At 44.1% G+C, this 20,831-nt stretch overlaps 1 protein-coding gene across 1 annotated transcript in view; it reads left to right on the forward strand.

Moving 5' to 3' along the window:
- Window positions 1–20,831, forward strand: part of LCK (LCK proto-oncogene, Src family tyrosine kinase) — a 22,574-nt gene continuing 1,743 nt past the window's right edge. The window contains exons 1-12 of the mRNA XM_083511616.1: window positions 1–231; window positions 7,062–7,165; window positions 7,609–7,690; window positions 8,604–8,694; window positions 9,388–9,486; window positions 10,057–10,160; window positions 11,386–11,535; window positions 12,139–12,291; window positions 12,619–12,798; window positions 15,128–15,204; window positions 16,198–16,348; window positions 19,242–19,373. Coding sequence (XP_083367742.1) covers window positions 7,067–7,165; window positions 7,609–7,690; window positions 8,604–8,694; window positions 9,388–9,486; window positions 10,057–10,160; window positions 11,386–11,535; window positions 12,139–12,291; window positions 12,619–12,798; window positions 15,128–15,204; window positions 16,198–16,348; window positions 19,242–19,373 — 1,318 coding nt within the window. The 5' untranslated portion in view covers window positions 1–231; window positions 7,062–7,066. The remainder of the gene's footprint in view (window positions 232–7,061; window positions 7,166–7,608; window positions 7,691–8,603; window positions 8,695–9,387; window positions 9,487–10,056; window positions 10,161–11,385; window positions 11,536–12,138; window positions 12,292–12,618; window positions 12,799–15,127; window positions 15,205–16,197; window positions 16,349–19,241; window positions 19,374–20,831) is intronic.

Below are 20,831 nucleotides of genomic sequence, written 5' to 3' on the forward strand. Positions count from 1 at the left end.
CAAGCTTCTAGAGCTGTCTGTGCAAAGCACTCAGAGGGCAGGAAATCAGCAGAGAAGGTGGCGAGAGAAAGAGAGAGAAGGACAGGGTATGTGTCTGAGATCTCCTGGAGCCTTTTGGCACTCTAGACACACTATGATTCACTGCCCAATGTGATGAGGAAGAAGCCATTTCCCTCCCTTTCAATTTGTGGGAACCAGAGAGAGACTAGTTTTCACCATCCCTGCTAACAGGTAAGTGACGGAGGGCAAATATTGCCAGGTGAGGCGTGGAAAAGGACCAGGTAGCCCCATATAGTTCTCAACTCTAGGCAAGAATTGTACACACAGACACAGGAATTCTCTCCCAAGGAAGACCTGCCAAGTCCATTATATTTGTTCTTTTATGTGGACATTAAAACATTTTATTTGGTTGTGGTGGGGAGGCTTCTGAGTTAAAAGCGTCATAACATTATCTCCCATTGTTTATTTCTTTAATGTAATGATTTTATTACAATTTCAGCATCTGCACTGAACTTTCTTTCTTTCTTTTGAGGCCCTGTAGGTAGAAAAGCAGACAGTGCATTTAAAATAAAAAATTGAAAAAGACGAGCTTAAAATGAGAGGCACAAACCTTTAAGCAAGCAAACACAAACCTTTTCTCCCTTTAAAAATGTAGACATCAATATACATATGTTTGTGTGTGTGATATGTTTATAGCCTTACTAAACGAATCTCAAATATCAAATAAAGCATATACTGTTTACACAGAAATGCAATGTGTGCAACGTAATTTATGTATATATCCACATAGAACACAATCAAGATACAGGACAATTAAGTGAATAAGAGAGAGAAAAAGAGATGAATGAAAACGTTTTTTAAGCTGCCTTAAGTTTCATTTTTTAAAAGATATAGTAAACAATAATAATAATAGAATTAATAGTTGAGGTGGATAAAAGTGCTTCAGTACAAATATTGCATTGTGTTAATTAATGTGCATACTATATAATAATGTCTATTGTACAGTGTGAAACAGCAGTATTTAACATTTACATAGTACTTGAACCAGCTAGAATTCTATGTGCTCTTCTCTGGGAGTAAGTCCCATTGAAATAATAGGAGCATGAAGAGATATGCATTGTAAGAGTGTTCAAAGCACCTTTAATACCCAGTCTTGTTGCAGACCTTACACTCACCCTGTAAAGTAAGCTCTGGAAAGCGCTGTTACTACGGGAGCACATGTTCCAAAAATGTTCAATCTGAATTACTCCCTGGCAAATGTGTTGCAGACTGCGACGCCCATGAATGCGTGTGTGCAGCTGAGGCAACACTGGAACTGGTAGTTCTCTTCGTCATTGGTAATCCCCATAGTTCCTGCAGTGTCCCACACCAGCTTTCAGCAATTGCATTGCTTATTTAATTTATACCCCAACTTTTCTCCAGGGAACTCAAGATGGCATACATGGTCCTCCCTCTCTCCATTTATCCTCACAGCAACCCTGTGAGGTAGGTTAGGCTGAGAAGCAGTGATGGGGCCAAAGGTCATGCCTCATGGGAGGATTTGAACCCTGATCTCTTACCTCCTTCTCCAACATTCTAACCACTATAGCACACTGGGAAAACAACAACAATAATTAATACCCTGCTACAACATACTGCATTTTTATAAAGTTTTTCTCAACCATTGCACCATTTTTAGATTTCCGCCCCCGACCTGAGTCCTTGTTTATAAGGAAAGGGGTGCCATATCCCCTAAAGACACCACAGTCTCTGCTGGCCTTCATTCCAATGAAACCAAACCCTGGATAAGTTCAGAAACCTCTGGAGTTTCTCACCACTTGGGATTTTGGGGTAGCTACATGTAGGGGCTCATTTTGCAGCTTCGTACAACACACAAGCAATATGATTTATAACATTTCAGCCTTTTCTTCCAGAATAATTATAATATTTTCCCAATAACGAATGATTATTATATTTATTCAGGGTGAATGTCACCCTCTTCCTCCCTTAAATCTTGATACATAAGGTAACGTTGTAGGGGAACTACAATGTGGCAGTTCTGTAATTTGCCCGGAGCCACAAAGACATCAACTTTAAACAATTTTTTTTTTATCTTGGGCTTTCCAATCCTTTTGATCAGATGAACTGAAATAATTAACTCTGTAAACACCCAGTGTAAAAAAACACAAAACTAGGCTATGTCTGATAGATATCTTTCTAAATCATTGGTAGTTTTAATAAATGTATTGTAATCCTGTTACTATCTTCTCCTGCAGATCAAGGATCTAATCTAATCCTTAATCAGGATCCTTAATCTAATCCTAGAGGGTCCATCTACTTGAGCATTCTTCGTTGTTATAGTATCCTGTGGCTTAAACATAAACGGAGTTGTATTTTTTACCTTCACCTTAGCTATAGTAGCAGCCGTTAAGTAATCAAACTTAGCTATAGCTATAGTAGCAGTCGTTTAGTAATCAAACAATGAACAATATTTTGACAGAAGTTACTCTGCTAAAGCCTGGATTTGCTCGCTAGTGCATAATTTTGGCAATTATTCTGTTCCATTACCAAAATCTAAAAACTGTACTGAAAAGTGAACCTTTACTTCTATCAATAATTGGCCCAATCCTTGTGAACAAACCTTGTTAGACTTCAGGGAGGAACATGCAATGATAGCCGATTTTTGTTTTGTTTTTGTACTTTCAAACCATCCCACTCCCTTAGCTGTCAACACTTGAATCATGGGTATAACCAGACTTCCTCCCACATACTTAGCAAAGAAAAAAGAAAAAGAAATTGTGCATCATATTGGAAAGATTTTCTAGTTCTGGGTTTTCATTACCTCCCACAGTTTTATACGTATTTTCTTGTATGAGGTTTAGGGAAGTTTCAAACACTAGACATTTAATTCCTCATTCACCCAGGTTTTGTGGGGCATCCACATGATATCAGCATTCAACAATTTGCCCTCTTGTGTTTTCCCTATAGTTCTTCCATCATTTCTTAAGATTGCAGAAAGTCCAAATTTGAATAGCAGCGGTTACATCATATGCAGTATAGCAGGGCCCCCACCAGAATGATTCATCTGCTGCATGTTTTTATGTTGATATTTCTTGAAGAATGTGAAATACATTTTTAAAAAATCAGGATGATCCTTAATAAATAGCTGACATCCTATAACTTCTGCACAGGCAAAGCAGGGTGAATGCTCAATAAACAGGAAATCTGAAGGTCTTCTTCTTCTTCTTCTTCTATGGCTATCATTCGTAGCCAAGTAAGATTGTCTTCCATGAACATGGTCTTAACAGTGAGTCTGTAAGTCACTGTGGAGGCCAGTTCTGGATCCACACATCCTTCCACAGTGGGGACATAGGTTTATGGGTGGAAGTTGATCATGGTGAGGGTTTGCCAAATGTGCCTTCCTCTTAGCTCGTTTCTCCTTTTCGTCCTGAATTCGAGTGTCTTCAAAGTCAATGACACCTTTGGTAAAGGCTGTTCTCCAACTGGAGCACTCACAGGCCAGTGTTTCCCAGTTGTCGGTGTTTATACTACATTTTTTTTTAGATTTGCCTTGAGAGAGTATTTAAACCTCTTTTGTTGACCACCAGTATTACACTTTCCATTTTTAACTTCGGAATAGAGTAGTTGCTTTGGAAGACAATAATCAGGCATCCACACAACATGACCAGTCCAACAAAGTTGATGTTGAAGGCCATTGCTTCAACACTGGTGATCTTTGCTTCTTCCAGTATACTGGCATTAGTTTGCCTGTCTTCCCAAGTGATGTGCAGAATTTTTCGGAGACACTGTTGATGGAATCTTTTGAGGAGTTGGAGATGGTGTTTATAAGTGGTCCGTGTTTCACAAGCATTCAGTAAGGTTGGTAGTACAATAACTTTGTAAACAAGCGTTTGGGTTTCTCTGCAAATGTCCCTGTTTTCAAACACTCTGCACTTCAATCGGGAGAAAGCTGCACTCACAGAGCTCAGGTGATGCTGGATTTTGGCATCAATGTCGGCTCTTGTGGAAAGATAACTGCCCAGGTAGGAGAAGTGATCAACAATGTCCAACATTACACCATTGAGTTGGATTTGTGGCGCTGCAGCGGTTGTTATGTGCTGTTGGTGCAGCACTTTGGTTTTTGGGATGTTATGCGGCAGGCCAAGCTTTTCGTAAGTTTCTGCAAAGATATTTAGGATGGTTTGGAGGTCATCCTCTGAGTGTGCACATTCTACGTTGTCATCAGCATACTGAAGCTCTATGAAGGAAGTTACCGTGACCTTATTCTTTGCTTTCAGTCTACTCAAATTAAAGAGCTTTCCATCTGTTCAATATATGATTTCTACTCTGATGGGGAGTTTCCCTTCAACAAAGTGTAGGATCATGGCAATGAAAATAATGAATAGAGTTGGGGCGATAACACAACCCTGTTTAACACCTGATTCCACTGTGAATGGTTCACTTTGAGAGCCATTGTTATCATGGAGGAGTTGAATGATGTTCACAAATTTATCTGGCCAGCCAGTTTTCAGAAGGACAGTCCACAGGGCATTGCAATTTACATTGTCGAAGGCCTTAGGTCAATAAATGCCATATACAGGGGTTAATTTTGTTCTCTGCATTTTTCTTGAAGCTGTCGAGCAGTGAAAATCATGTCCACTGCCCCCTAGAAGGTCTAAAACCATTTTGGGATTTTGCCTCTTAGCTCTCCCATCTTCTTTAAGGGGCCTGGTTGTGACAGGTGTGTGCTGACATATTGAACCTATTGCCACACAGGGCACCTTCACTATGACCTTTCTAGCCTGTGCCATTTTATCAAGCTGTTTATGTATTTATTTAAAATATATATTCTAATTAGTGTTAACATGCATATAGATAGATAGATAGATAGATAGATAGATAGATAGATAGATAGATATAGATATATAGATATGAAAAATTAAATTATTTGTGCAATAAGATTTAAATGAAATAATATTTATGTACTAAAGTTTAAAAATCACCATCTCCATTAATTTGCATGGGAGAAGGTAAGGCTGCATCGCCAAAATGAATAGTGAAAGGCACACAGACACTCATCCTTGGTCCTGGGTGCAGAGCAGGATGTTACCTGCTCTGCACCCAGTGTTCAGAGGTGCAGCTTTCCCCAATCCATGCCAATCATTGAAGGCAGCCATGTGGTTTTAATAGTGTTTGTTTAATTTGAGCACTATAACACCTTTGAGTGTACAGTGGTACCTCGGGTTACAGACGCTTCAGGTTACAGACGCTTCAGGTTACAGGCTCCACTAACCCAGAAATAGTACCTTGGGCTGAGAACTTTACCTCAGGATGAGAACAGAAATTGCGTGGTGGTGGTGCGGTGGCAGCGGGAGGCCCCATTAGCTAAAGTGGTACCTCAGGTTAAGAACAGTTTCAGGTTAAGAATGGACCTCCAGAACGAATTACGTTCTTAACCCGAGGTACCACTGTAATTTGTAGGAGTGTGTGATCACTATTGATATAGAACAGAACATGGAAGAGAAACCTTTGTAAACTGAGGCTCTGCGGCGGCAGATGGTTGTGGGACAAGCAGGTGTCCAGATTTTTACCTCTCTAAATATGGCAACCCTGTTGTAAATGACTCCCCCCTTTATTTCACCCTGCCTTTTATGCCTCTGTGTGTCTACTGGGTTGGGATTGGGCAGGGCAGTGGGTGGGACAGGATGGGACAGGACGACCAGGTTGAGAGCCACACGAAACTTGAAAACTATGGTAAATTAATTGCCATTCTCCCATTTTCATGCATGTTTCCCTCCACTCATGCACTGTTTGCACCAGTCAGGCATGAATCCATTGATCCAAATCTGGGGTTCCTTTTGACCCCCACCCCCCAATTATTCAGAACTGCTAGACAGTGATCAACCATAGCTGCTCTATGAAACCAAATTATGTGGATGGAATAAATTTCCAGGGGGGTTGAGGATCCATCCACATACTACATGAGGTGACTGAACATAATGAGACATGTTAAAGGTTATGTTTATGCATTTATTGATTTAAACCCACTGGGCAATCCTGCATCAAATGAAACAGCCCCATGTCTGTGTTATGGCAAAACCAACATTCATCCATGTGTCAATTCTAAGTTCGTAGAATCTCACCCAGGTGTAATATTCACATGTCTAAATGCTGTATAATGCAGACAGGGTTAGAGGTCAGCCGCTGGTTTAAAACAGAAATTGTGTCGAAGGAATCTTGGTGTTAATGTATGTCATATGCTCAAATCCACACCGTCCTAACCTTCCGGGTGTTTTTGGACTTCAACCCTACAAGATCTGGAAGGTCTCAGATTTGCTGGTTTTTGTTTATACAGTGGTACCTCAGGTTACATACGCTTCAGGTTACATACGCTTCCGGTTGCAGACTCTGCTAACCCATAAATATTATCTCGGGTTAAGAACTTTGCTTCAGGATGAGAACAAAAATCGTGCTACGGCGGCACGGTGACAACAGGAGGCCCCATTAGCTAAAGTGGTGCTTCAGGTTAAGAACAGTTTCAGGTTAAGTACGGACCTCTGGAACGAATTAAGTACTTACCACTGTATAATTAAATCATTAAATCATAGACTCATATTATGCTTTGTAATATTTTTACGTGAGCCAAATATACAGACACAACCGGGGTGCCAACTTGAATGAAATATGGGGGGGGGGGTAAACGCCGCCCTGCATAATCAATCACATTATATGGTGCACGCACACCATTTGAATGACAATGCTCATTAACTTTGGGGGCCCCCAGCCCCGTTAAATATTTTATTGGGGGGTGAAGATTCCTCAGACCCTAGGAGTTGGCTCCTATGGACACAACAGGAATAACAGGTGGTGGAATGTGGGGTGGACATGCAGTAATAGTGTTAAGGTTGTGAGGAAAGCAAACAACAACATAGGACACCCCATTCCTGTTCTAAGAAAACTCTTTCTCTCTCCCTCTCCCCACAGTGTCTCCATTTAATTCTTTTGACTTGATGACTGTTATCCTTAGCAGAACGGGGACGTGAACCTGAATTTATAGCCTGTCTCTTGTTTTCCCCATGCAGAGATTATGGGTTGCTGCTGCAGTGACTACGATGATGACTGGGATGAGAACATAGAAATTTGTGAGACATGCCATTACCCTATTGACTCTGCCACCAAGTCCCAGGTGAGAGACTTTGCAAAAGTTGCCACACGATAACTAGAATAATTGCATCACTCCTTTTCTTAAAAGCCCACACTAGCTCCTTATCAGGTTTTGCATAAACTTCAAGACCTAGCTGCTCACTCTCCCCACTCTGATAATAAGCCCAATTGCACCTTTCTACTGTTTAATCCATTTCCTGCCCCAACCTGTCCATTAAACTGCAATGCATAATTTTAGATGCTGGAATTCAAGCTGTATGTCAACCTGCCCCAGCAGCGCAACTTTTAATTCTAGCTAACTCTGCATAAAGTGTTTGCCCCACTTTGCTTCCACATTAATTTTCTCATTAATGTGACAAAGCCCAAGAAAAATAAAGGGGAAGTCATAAAACTATAGGGCTGGTGGGAAATCCGAGGATCACTGCTATGGAAGGATCCTTGATTTGAACTTTGTTTCTTCCACAGAGGCTGATTTCCAATGGCTCTGAAATGTACAATCCTCTGATATCTTGCGAAACTGTTCCTCCTCCCAGCTCACCTCTTCAAGGTTAAAATCTTGCCTTTCTTCCAACTTCTAACTATAGCACAAAGACTGTCTGGATTTATTGGGGATGCAAAAATGGTCTTGGAGTGGATTTGTCAAATAGGCAACTCAAGAGCAGAGACCAGCTAGGCCAGGGGCCATTGCCAGTGTAGTGGTAGCTAGCAGAGAGAGGCCCAGACCACTGTGCTGTCTTGAAAGACCTGCATTTTAGTGTTATATGAAACATATCAAAGGAGCCTGGGGTGAACTTCCCTGATTGCTCTACAGGCACCACTAAAAACATTCCTCCCACCCTCTACAATGGTGGATGCTTGGGTTGTTTCTGTGGTTGATCCAGTCTTTGTTTGTTTAATAAATTTCTGTTCTGGTTTTCTATGCTAGCACATTCAAAACACCTAGTGAAGAATACAAACCATTACAACAATCAAAATCATAGTTAAGCATAAAACAACTAGCAAGACTAAGGTCAGAATAAGGCAGACTAAAGACATTTTAAAAAACATCTATATACCATGGAGATGAACCTTGAGGGTCCTCCGGAAAGCAAGAAGAGAGAGGGACCCGCAGGTCTTCTTGGGAAGGGCATTGCACAGTTTTGGCGCCAACACCAAAAAGGTGTTGAGACATGAGCAGGATCACATTATGACATGATAGCCCCTGAGAAAATATTAAAGTCCTTCATGGAGTACAACCTTCTCCAGCCTAGTGCCCTCCAGATGTTTTGGGTTACAAATCCCATTAGCACAGTCAGTACATGCTGGCTGCAGCTGATGAAGGTGGTGTTCCAAAACATCTGGAGGGCACCACGTTAAGGAAGGGGGGGTAGTGGATGTTATGTGAGCTGAATTCAAAATAACATCTCTTCTAGTCCTGAAACCTGGTTTGTCTTATAGTGACATGCTGATTTTCTTTATAGATAAACTGGTGGTTGCATTATATGATTATGAGTCGCTGCATGATGGAGATCTGGTGCTCCGGAAAGGTGAACAGCTCCGGGTACTGGAAGAGTAAGTCTTCTTCCACGTTAGAGTGTTACCTTTAGGTCTGGCACACCAACAAAATAATCATCTGTCACACCCAAGCAGCAGCAGCTGCATTGTGGGTTTGCATCCCATGATACATGGCCTTCTACCATGCCATTCAGAAAAAAATGTTGACCTCTTTTGACCAAGACACTATGGTTGATACATGTCAATATGGTTGAACGCACTCATACTTAGAATGGTAGATGCCATACGTTGGACGTTCACTGAAACAGTGGGGGGAATTCCATATTTTTCGATGGTTGAAACCCTTATCATTGTGTCTGCTGGCATTTGGAGTTAAATGCTCAATAGAAGCTGAACTGAATAAAGAAATGAAAACAGATTTTTTTTCCCCTGGAAGCAAATAACATAGAAATCAGCATTAAACTTGTGGCTATATTCCACTATATATTTGGAGGTGGCTTTCATGTCTTGTGAAAGCAGAAATGTAAAGCAGAAACTAATAGCGATGGAAAGATTAGGGGAAATGGAATTAACTGCCGTGTGAATGCAGCCCATGTGTGTTTGCTGGATTAGAATCAAAGGCAAAGGAACTCATTCAAGGTGACACAAGACTATCAGGTTTTGGTCTGTTCTTTCCCTTTGCCTGATGGATGTGGGATCAAGATCAAGCAAAGGTAGGAGAATGACTGGTATTCAATTCTTCCCCTTTAGGACTGGGGAATGGTGGAAAGCGCAGTCTCTCACCACCGGGCGAGTGGGTTACATTCCAAGAAACTTTGTTGCCAGGATGAACACCCTGGAGCAAGAGCCGTGAGTAAAAACATCTCCACTTTTCTCCACATGCAATGTCCCTCCAAAAACCCAATTAAATAGAAAATAATCAATTGTATGATATTTTACAGTGCCACCCTAGGCATGGTTGTCCCAAAGAGTTTAATGGTGCTTAAGTGTGTAACCAAAAAGTGCAATCTTGGATAGACATGTCTACTCAGGACCGTTCCTCTGAAAGTAAGCTACAATCTTATACCCATTAACTTCTCTGAGTACATCTCACTGAACTCAATGGGACTCATTGCTTAGCGCGGCGCTGTTAGTTAATCTGTTTGTTAAGGAGAAGGGCATGCAGAAGGCCTCATATTCACAAATGATTGGTGTGACTATGGCCTTTGGGTTCTCAAGATAGAGTGGGTGCTGGAAGGGGTGTTATTCCTTGGAAATTTTGTTTAAACACACAGACACACACACACACACACCTGAAAAGTTGAACATTTTATTGATTAATGTTTTCTTTCGCTTTAAATTAAAATGGCTGTTGCCTACCTGAAGCATACTGAAAGGCTCAAACTCTGTAAACCTCTCTGTGCTACTTCTTTCTTGCAGCTGGTTTTTCAAAGCTCTCAGCAGGAAGGATGCAGAACGGCAGCTCCTGACCGCAGGCAACACGCACGGCGCTTTCCTCATTCGGGAGAGTGAATCCACCAAAGGTAATCAACAGCCGCCACCACCGTGCCCAAATTAGGGGGCGGTGGGGGGAAGAGGGCCCTGGGCAGGCATGTGTGTCACACCCACCCACCCACCCCACACATGTATCCACATAGGGTCATTCTCTCTCTCCAGGAATTGTAACAGAGGCTGGAGAAAGATTTAAAACATTTAAGAGTCTGTGTGCACACTTTGCATCCAGTGTGCTCCTGCTTCTGGTTTGGGAAGTGGTGTGTACACATGACTTGTAGCTACAATCCACATCTATATTGTCGTTTCTTATGAAATACAGTGGTACCTCGGGTTACAGACGCTTCAGGTTACAGACTCTGCTAACCCAGAAACAGTACCTCGGGTTAAGAACTTTGCTTCAGGATGAGAACAGAAATCATGCGGTGGCGGCAGCAGTGGGAGGCCCCATTAGCTAACGTGGTACCTCAGGTTAAGAACAGTTTCAGGTTAAGAATGGACCTCCAGAACAAATTAAGTTCTTAACCCGAGGTACCACTGTACTGTGCTTTGGCATATTTCCGCCCAAGCTAGCTTTGCTCTGAATAGAGAAAAAGAAGGTCCTAGCTGCGCTCTAAGATGGGAATGTGTACACAGCCTGAGTTGAGAGAATTTCGCTAACCTTCCTTTTGTACACACAAACACCCCTTTCATCCCGCCATTGGGTGATAGCTTACCAAGCCATGCTCAGGCTAGAGCCACTGAGATAACAGGATGCTGGCTTAGATGGGCTATTGGCCTGATCCAGCAGGCTCTTCTTTAGTTCTTAAGTTCTAAACCAGAGTGTTCAGCAGGTATTGATTCTTGCTACTTCTTGAATATTATCTCATTGGTATGGTGCCTGGCTGGAGGGTGCTGTTCCATTCTGTTGGAAGAACCAGAAGAGATTCTTAATATTTGAGGAAATTTTGGGGTTCCTGTGGAAAATAAAATATCTGAATGATTTTGCGGTGTACATAAAATATTTTTTTTAAGATCAGCATCATTTTATTGGAGTGTGGGTCCACAGAGGGGGAAAGAGGAAGGGCCAGGGGGACAAAAAGCTGAGGGGAAAATATCTGTGAAATTTTGGTGGAGGGGGAGGGAATCAGCAAGGCAAGTGCCGGTTGTTGTTTTTTTGTGGGGAGTGGGGAGGAGCCCACATGTCTCTGGGTATAAGGGGACAAAAGAAATCCAGGATCCAACCTCTTCACTCTGTTTCCTTGTGTGTCTCCTCAGGTTCCTTTTCCCTCTCCATCCGTGACTTTGACAAGAACCAGGGAGAAGTCGTGAAGCACTATAAGATCCGCAATATGGACAACGGTGGCTTCTACATCTCCCCTCGCATCACCTTTGAGAGCCTGCACCAGCTGGTGGAGCATTATATGAGTAAGGCTAGAGAGGCCACCCGACCCTGAAAGCCTCTTTCTGCCTGTCCTGGCTGCTGGGAGGAAGGACACTGCTCCTTCTCCTGGAGGGGGCTCTTGTCCATGAAAGCTGGTGCCACCAATACATCTGTTGCTCAAAGCTAGCTCTCACCCATTTGGTGCCCTGGCCTGGACTGCTCATGAAGCTTGGTGAGGCAGTCACCTTAGGTGGCAGGTTGGGGACAGCTGGGAGGGGTAGCAGATCTGGCCCCACAAGGAGCGTGACACTTGCCACCTCCTGTGCTTGTTGCCCACTGCTGCCACAGGCTATCGAGGGCGAGTCCCAATAGCTATGCTCTGCCTCTGGTCAGAGGCAGCAAATACTTCTGAATACCAGCTGCTGGAAACTGCAGGAGGGGAGAGAGCTCTTGTGCTCAAATCCTGCTTGCAGGTTTTGCACAAGCACCTGGTTGGCCACTGTGAAACCATTGGACTAGAGGGCCATTGGCCTGATCCAGCAGGCTCTTCTTGTGTTCTAATGTTCTCTAAGCCGAATGGTTAAACACATCTTCTGCTGCCCCCCCTCCTGTCCTTCAGCTTCTGTCTTTCTTTCGTTTCTTCGCAGGCAACACAGATGGGCTTTGCACCCGCCTCGGCAAGCCCTGCCAGACGCAGAAGCCACAGAAACCCTGGTGGCAGGATGAGTGGGAGGTGCCTCGGGAGAGCCTCAAGCTGGTGGAGAAACTGGGAGCCGGGCAGTTTGGAGAAGTTTGGATGGGTGAGTAGTAGGGGTGGCAGCAGGGAAAGACGGGTGGAGGCAGGGGTCATCGGCATCCTGCTTGCCCATAGATTTCAGCCAAGGAACCTCAGCTTTGATTTTGGAAAACCCAGCAAGTTTCTAGCCCTCATGGCGATAAGATTTAAAGCATGTCCAGCAACATTTCAGTGATTAAAAAACGAGGACACCCCAGTTCTTCCACCAGACATACATTGATCCCTTCACTCAGCAAGGGTGCCGTTGTGGAGGTACATGCATTGCCAGGTGCGATCCCAAATCCTGGCTCCAGTCCTCCTGAGCTGAGATCCTCACTCTATCCCTCGGCAGGTTACTATAACGGCCACACAAAAGTCGCCGTCAAGAGTCTGAAGCAAGGCAGCATGTCGCCTGAGGCCTTCCTGGCTGAAGCTAACCTGATGAAGAAACTGCGGCATCCCCGGCTGGTGAGGCTTTATGCTGTGGTGACCCAGAAGCCCATGTACATCATCACTGAGTACATGGAAAAAGGTGAGGCGCTAGACAGCATTACCTGCTCCTTCACTCTGGCATAGCTTCATTTTGAGCCAGGGGTTCTCCAGAGACTCCAGCCGTGGAAGGGCCTTTGTTGTGCATGCAGAAGGTCCCACGTTCCATCCTGAACTTCTCCTGGCAACGTTGGGAGAGAGTCCTGACAACTTGCTAGTGTCTAATGCAGCAGCAGGACAGCAGACAGGGCCTTCTCACCTGCTCAAGATGGTACCATTGACTCCCACTGCCCAGAATTTCCCAGAAATCAAATCACTAACGTGACACTCCCCCCTTCTGCAGTTTCTAAATTTGTCCAGTCCTCTTGTAAAGCTGAATTTCTGGCCCCCACTGCCTCCTGTGGGAGGGACATAGTTTAAGTATGCAGTGAGCGAAGAAGTTTTTTCTAGTCTTATAGGGCCCAACCTAAGGCCCTCCAGATGTTCTGGACTGCCTGTGTACTGATGGCGTTGCAGTCCAAAGCATCTATAGGTCTTCAGGTTGGGGAAGGTTTGTGCTTCAGGGTTCTTTTCCTGTTGGGAGAGATGACTGGAGACAGCACTCAAAGGAGAGCAGAGATACTAGCGTATTTGCACAAACGTTAAGCATGAGGGAACAGGCAAGCATCCAAACCGAAAGTGCTTATCTTTAAAGCAGTTTCTCTGAAGGCAAATAGCCAACTAAGGCTCCTTCTTCCAGGCAGCAAGAATACAGGAATGTTCCCTTGATTGTTCTCTTTAGAATGGCTCAGAATACAGCTCCAACGTATTATAAACAGCAGATATGTCACCTTAAGTGGATTCTGGCCCATTAGGCACGAGAGAACTTGAAGCTGGCAGCAAGAGGAAACACAGGGGCCTCTCCAACTTTGATAGGCAAGCAAAGCTCAAGTCTTTGTTTGGCTGACCACACGGCAACCTCACTGCTTCTTTAGTCCCTATGAGAGCCGTCTAACACAGTAGCATCTAGCCACCAAAGCTGATCGAAGATGCATCTTTTAGGCGTTTGTGCACACTGAGAAAATATCAGTTGGCCACCGCTGTCTATTAGCATGCAATCAACCTTTGCTGTCCATTAGCATGCAATCAATTGACCTTCACTGCCCATTTGTGTGCTACAGAAAGATGACCCTCAATGTATGACACCACACAACAGTACCTCTGAATGTTATAACCACTCTTTGTTCAGATTTGGGCTGTGCCTGGGATAGAATGAAAAGCAAGAAAAATATGGAAAGGGAGTAAAATTAGCCGTGGGGTTTTTTTTATCCCCTGCCCATGACAGAGGGTGCTGACTCCCATGTCCCCACTCCTCCTCCTGTTCTCCCTCTCTTGTCTCATCAGATTTGTTTTAGACACTTCCTCTGCGGTGCCCTTTGCTCTAGATTAATGGAGGTCAGAACCCCAGCTCGCTTGCTGGATTTGGCATAAGGCAGTGGAGAAAGAGAAGGAAATTAAAGGTTATTGTGCGACACAGCTACAGCTACAATGGGAGCAGCCTGCCAAGGCACAAAAATAGCCAGAGGATTTGGGAGGGGTTTCCTGCTTCTCAAAGCTTTTACCACCCATTTTGGCTCTCATATGTCCCTTCAGCAGGCTGCACCAGAGATGGTGTCTGCTTAGAGCTGACATTTATCCTTCTACTTCTCCATCCATTATCCATCATCATCTAAAATTGTCAAGCATCACCAACAAAGAGAAATAACAGAGTCTTGCAATCTAAAAAGCCATGATGACACTTTAGGGGGAAAGGGGGAGAAGAGCAAAAAGGAAAGAGAATAAATGGTGGGATGCCAAAAATGCATAGCTGTCAGCAAAGGTCAAGGGAAGGGTCTCTTTCTCCCTCCAGCTCATGCAAAGAGGCCGCCTGGCCAGCTTCTAGGAAGCTTGTGAGCCTTTTCAAGACGACCTGCCTGTTCGTTGAGCATCTATCCTGATTCATTTGCACAAACTTTGCAGGGAGGTTAGATAACACCAGTTGTTTATTGAGCGTTCATTCTGATTTGTTTGTGGGGAGGCAATTCAAAGAAATTGCTCTCACACTTGCCGGTGCATTTCCCGCTCCCCCCCCCCCAAGTCCAGGGTTCTTTGCAGGTGGGGTTCTTGTACAGCATCCACTTTAATTAGACAACCTGAATTTTCCTGTTAGCAACTGAACCCCCACCCCCCTTAGTGATGGTCTACAAGCAGCACACATTCCCTGGGGTGAACAACATATTCAAGTTCACAACCACAGCTGAGTGATAGCAGCTCAGAACTCTAAAATAGGTCAGCAGAACCGTGCAGAGATATACTTCACATATTTTAATAGGCTTTTTCCCTTCCCCATACAGGAAACTTGGTGGATTTCCTCAAAGCTGTTGAAGGCATCAAGCTGACCATTTATAAACTGCTGGATATGTCAGCACAGGTGAGGATAAGAGCGGGCAAGGAATAAAACCTGGGAGGATGGTGGAAGAGGACCAGTTGGTGGGAATATATGATATGGAGAGATGGGCTGGGTGTTTGGATTGCATTTCCTAAAAACTTAATTTCAGCACCAGAATAAATGTGATGAAGGATTTCTGCTGGGAAACAGAACCTAGAATAATGACCACATTACAAATGAAACATGGGGCGTCTAATCTTTCTATCAGATAATGGACTTAGCTTACCTAAGACATAGGTAATAAGGTTTTATTTAACTTTTGGAGTACTCAGTGCAAACTGCCATTTTTCTTGGTTCATATCTGCTGCTGAGGGGACGAGGCCCAGCACCCTCACAGAACTACAATTCCCAGAGTTCTGTGCAGGAAGTCAGAATATCCAAAGCAGTTGAAAGCCAGAGTCAGACCTGGAGCAGGATTCACCTGCTTGCTCAGCCACGAAACCCCTTGGGTGACCCTGACAGTCACTATCATTACTGCTCAACCTGTCCTACCTCACAGGATTGTTGTGAGGATAAATATTTGTATGTGCGAAAGGCTCATGTGCCAGCTTATGTTCCTTGGTGCAGAGCTAAGATATTACTGAAACAAACATTAGAAAACCAAGGACACACAGCCGGGAAGAAATTTGCCCGTGTTGAAATTCTGCCCGCTGGCAGCTGTGAAAAGCAAACAACATCTGCCAGAAGAAAAGGGGAAAGATGCATCAACGGAGTGAGTGGAAAACTGCAGGGAAAGTTGTTATTGGTTACATTCACCTGTCTGGTGCAGTGGTTAGAGTGGTGAGGCTAGACCTGAGTTCAAATCCTGCCTCAGTTCTTGGAGACTGTCAGCCATGCACTATCCTCAAATGACTATCATTCCAACCTACCTAACAGGGGAAGGAATCTTATACTGGGTTGCTGGGAGGAAGGGAGCAGTGGGATGAAATTGCAATAAAGAAATATGTAACAACCCCATCCTCTTCTCTCATAAAGATAGCGGAAGGAATGGCCTTCCTTGAAAAGAAGAATTATATCCATCGTGACCTGCGAGCTGCCAACATCTTGGTGTCAGATATGCTCTGCTGCAAGATTGCTGATTTTGGCCTGGCCCGGCTTATAGAGGATGAGTACACAGCTCAAGAGGGTGGGTCTTCTTCCTCAGCCTGGTCTTGTCAGCTTCTGCTTGCCTCTTTGTGACAGGAAAGGGTCCTTGCAGGGTCCAGCCAGCTGGTACCACCTGCAAGGTGTGAAAGGCATATGTTAGACCCCACACCAGACAAGGATGTCTGCTTGTGAATGGACTCTTATGTCCTGGCTTATTGCCTTCCCATCAGATGTCAAAGAGATAAACAACTACCTGACATTCAGCCCAGAGTGGCTGGGGAAACTCAGCAAGATGGGCGGGATATAAATAATGAATTATTATTATTATTATTATTATTATTATTATTAGTGTTAGTTATCTGCGGCCCAACACAGAGGCGGGGGTGGGGTGAGAATGTAGATTGGGATCTACTGGTAGATGACTAATGGATGATCAGCAAATAGATCTAGGGAGGTTTCCAATTCCCACTCCCCACATTAGCGACAATAAATGACTTTTCTCTTCCCTTCTACCTAAACCAGACTCCTTCCTGAAACCCTGGAGAGCAGCTGTCAGTCAGTGTAGACACTACTGAGCTAGATGAACCAATGATCTGACTCAGTTATGGCAATTTCCTATGGCAATTGGTTCCAACCCTAAGTCAAAGGTTTTTCTTTCTTTCTGGTAACATAGTTTTTTATCCTTGTCATCTTTAAACATTGAGATATATCTTTGTTTACAGTAGAGCATATCAACATGCAACAATTACATAAAAAGAAAGCAACAACAAACACTCAGATAAATGTTTCTGAATAGTTTAACAAAGTTGTATATACCAAAATTACTGCAGTTATTACAGTTACGTCATTATGTATAGTAAGCTGTATCACTTAGATTGGCGAGCATAAGTAAAAATTTTCTTGCATCAAGTGTCAATAACAATCACATCAGAATTTTACTTCTGCTGTGCCTCCCCAGTCACTATGGTTGGTGGACATTGAGGATCTAGTAAAAAACAACAGCATAGATCCTTCAAGCTTGAAGGCTGTCCACAATTGGCCTAAAATGGGGTTGCTGTGGGTGGGAGGAGGACAGTTTTGCAAAGCTTCTGGAGTGGGGAAAATTATTCCTTGCCAGAGGTGACATGAGGCTGAGTGGCCATTTTACAAGCCTGCATAATGTGGAATTACTTTATTTCACAGGTGAAAATATCCTCACATGTGCAGTTCCCTCTGTTACATGCCCACACCATCACAGGCAGTTTTTCTCTGCCAGAACTTTCTACCAACCCCGGGGCTAGTGCCTTTTATGGACTTACGGTATATGTGCGGATAGACTTGCGGAAAAGATGATGTGCTTGCATTTCATGGCACACACACCTGCATAAGTACTGGAAGCTGGATCCCTAGAATGTGGGTCATGATGCTCCTCTCCCCCCCCCCTTTGCAAAGTCTTATGGGGCTCGGTGGTTCAGCTGCTCTCCTGCCCCTTTCCCACTGCAGGTGGGTGAAGACATATAATAAACACTCGTCCCCATTCCCCATCTCACAGCTTGGCAACTGACAGCCACAGCTGCTTAGCCTAGGCCTTTGCTTCAAGCAATAACTCACCTCTTGAGGAAACCAGAGCCTGCTGGGGTGGCGGGGCTGCTTTGTGTGTGAGAGAGAGGGAAGAAGTGTGAGCAAGTGCTTTGCACACAGAGGCTGTGCTGGGGGCCCTGCGGTTTTGAGCTGAAGCAACCTGTAGCTGGAGCTCTCTGAAGAGATTTTTCACCCAGCAGTGCAGTGAGGGGAGAGCAAGTCCCCTTCTCAGATAACAAGGCCTGCTTCTTCTTCAACCTGGTTCCCTCTGTTACATGGAGAGCAGGAGGACCCAGTCTTCAGAAGGAAGCCATTTCTCCTCCTCCTCCATCTTTTTTGGGGGGGAAATCCAGTCTAGTCCTTCTCCCCTCCTCATTTCTCTTGACTACCAAGGTATAGTCAAGCTATTTTAAAAGAAATATATTACACAGTGGCTTCAGAATTGGTGTGAGAGAGAGTGTGTGCGCACGCTCACACACAAAATGTTAGGCACCAGCAAAAATGATTCTTTTCCACCCGTCCTTTGGCTTTCAGTTATATGTGGCCTCCTTCAGTTTTAGTTCTGCCTTTTTATAAATATGAATGTACTTTTAGCTTTGAATTGTTTTAGTTCCATGTTGGTTTTAATGTATGTGGGATTCTTTTTTTGTAAGTTGCTTCAAGTTATTTTTTAATAATAATATAGAACCTTTTGCCAACCTGATACTCTCTAATGTTTTGGACTACAACTCCCATCAGCCCCAGTCAGGGAAGCATTTTGGCTGGGGCAGATGGCGGTTGGAGTCCAAAACATCTGCCAGGCACCAGCTTTTTGAAGGCTGGTAGGACACTCCCTCCAGTGCCAGAGGCAGCATCCCTCTGACTGAGTACCAGTTGGTACAGATCATGGGTGAGAAGAGGGCTGCTGTCCCACTCACATCCTGCTTATGGGCTTCCCATTTGATTGGCCGCTGTGAGGACAGGATGCTGGGCAAGATGAGCCTTTGTCTGGATCCAGCAGAGCTCTTCTTATCTTCTGATGAAGGTCTAAATGAGATCCAGTTCCTGTCACCTCTCCTCCTGCTTATAGTCAGTAGGGTTTATATTTCCAGCCTAGGTTGCCTGAACAAGCAGCCAGAAATATTTACCAGTGGTACAAATGTGAATTTTGCATCTATCCCTGCAAATCTGCATTGGGAAAGGTTGTAAGGATAGGAAAAACAAGTCTTTGCTCGGGACCAGGTTGTAGGTCTGCAGGGCAGTCATTGGTGTCAGGTGGAGGTAGAGCTCCTTCTTGTGGTCAGCGCGTTAACAGCCACCAGTTACAGCACCAGGAAAAGTACCTGAATTCTGCACCAAGGATCATATAACCCTGCATTCTTTGTGTATTTCAGGAGCAAAATTTCCCATTAAGTGGACAGCCCCAGAGGCTATCAATTATGGGACATTCACCATCAAATCAGACGTTTGGTCATTCGGGATCTTGCTGACCGAGATCATCACCTATGGGCGGATTCCTTACCCAGGTCAGAATTTCTCAGCAGCAAAATGCAACCATTTCCCCTCCTGCACAAAGTACTCTGTATCCACAGGGAGAACCAGAGTCCTTTATGAAAACAAAACCACAAAACCCTTCTCCTGCCTTGCACTGTGAATTCAGAAATTCAGCCAGAAAGCCACACTAAAGTCTCCACTGGTGGAAAATCGGGAGGAGGAAAATCATTCTATACAGATAGTCTTAATAGCTGGAAATAAAATGGATAGATGATCTGCAGCACTGAAAAAAAACATTTCCACAAACTCTTACCTGTGGAAAGCAAATGTGGTGTAGTCATTTGAGAACTGGACTAGGAGCTAGGAGACCAGGGTTCAAATCCCCACTCAGCCATGGAGCCCACTGTGTGCTCTTGAGCCAGTCACTGTCTCACTGCCTTACTTACCTCACAGGGTTATTGTGAGTATGAAATGGATAGGGGTAGAAGTGTGTAATCCACCTTGAGCACTTTGGAGAAAAGATGGGGTATAAATGTAATAATGAAATAAATAAATAGAACAAGCAGAAAAATAGCATCAGCTGCTGGCTGGAACTGATGGAAGTTTTCGTCCCAAACATCTGGAGGGTACCAGGTTGAGGAAGGCTTGTACATGACTTTTGAAATCTGACCAGAAGAGCAAAGTGAGCAGATGCATTGTAGATGGCTATTAATGGCTATTAACCACAGTGGCAATGCTCTGATTCCATTGTCACCTGCTTCTGGCAGAGACGCTTTGCCCTGTTGATGACTTTATTGATGGGCCCTCAACCTGTGTTTGTTTGCTGAACAACTTGGCCATTATCAGGTAGGTAGGGCACAGAAGCTGAGCCCAGCTATTAAGAGTGTGCCTCTCCAAGCACTGATTACATTCCAACACTTACTAAATCTAGAATTTATGGGTGCCTGACACCTACAAACTCTGGCACCCAAAACTCATAACGGTATTTTAGAATACTCCTTGGATCAAACATTTTGTTCACTTAAGCTGTGTATGCACTGCGCCTTTGAAGCACATTCCCTCCCTCAAAGAATTATGGGACTGTAGTTTGTTAAGGGTGGCTGAGAACTGTGACAGGTAAACTACAGTGCCCAGAATTATTTGAGGAAAAGAATGTGCTTCAAATGTGCTTTGAAGGTACCACCTTAGTTTCTTTAATGCAAAATGAAGTGATGGGGCAGGTGCCTGCCAAGACAAAGTCTTCTTTGGGGCGACCGGAAATCTTTCCCATTGAGCATATACCAGCCTCAACCTAATGAGTTTGCTATGAGCTTTCTGAGTCACCAGGATGGTTAAAATATTGCACACAAAGCTTCTATGATTCCCTGTCCCACCTTTTCTCCCTTGATCCTTTTTTCGGGTGGTAGTGGTGGTGTTAACATCAAGTCTGAGGAACTCTGAAACTCAAAAGCCAATTTGCTGCTTTGCCGTGTTTTTTAGTTGGTCCTAAT

Source organism: Podarcis liolepis, assembly GCF_965112155.1.
Source record: "Podarcis liolepis genome assembly, chromosome: 7".
Taxonomy (NCBI): Eukaryota; Metazoa; Chordata; class Lepidosauria; order Squamata; family Lacertidae; genus Podarcis; species Podarcis liolepis.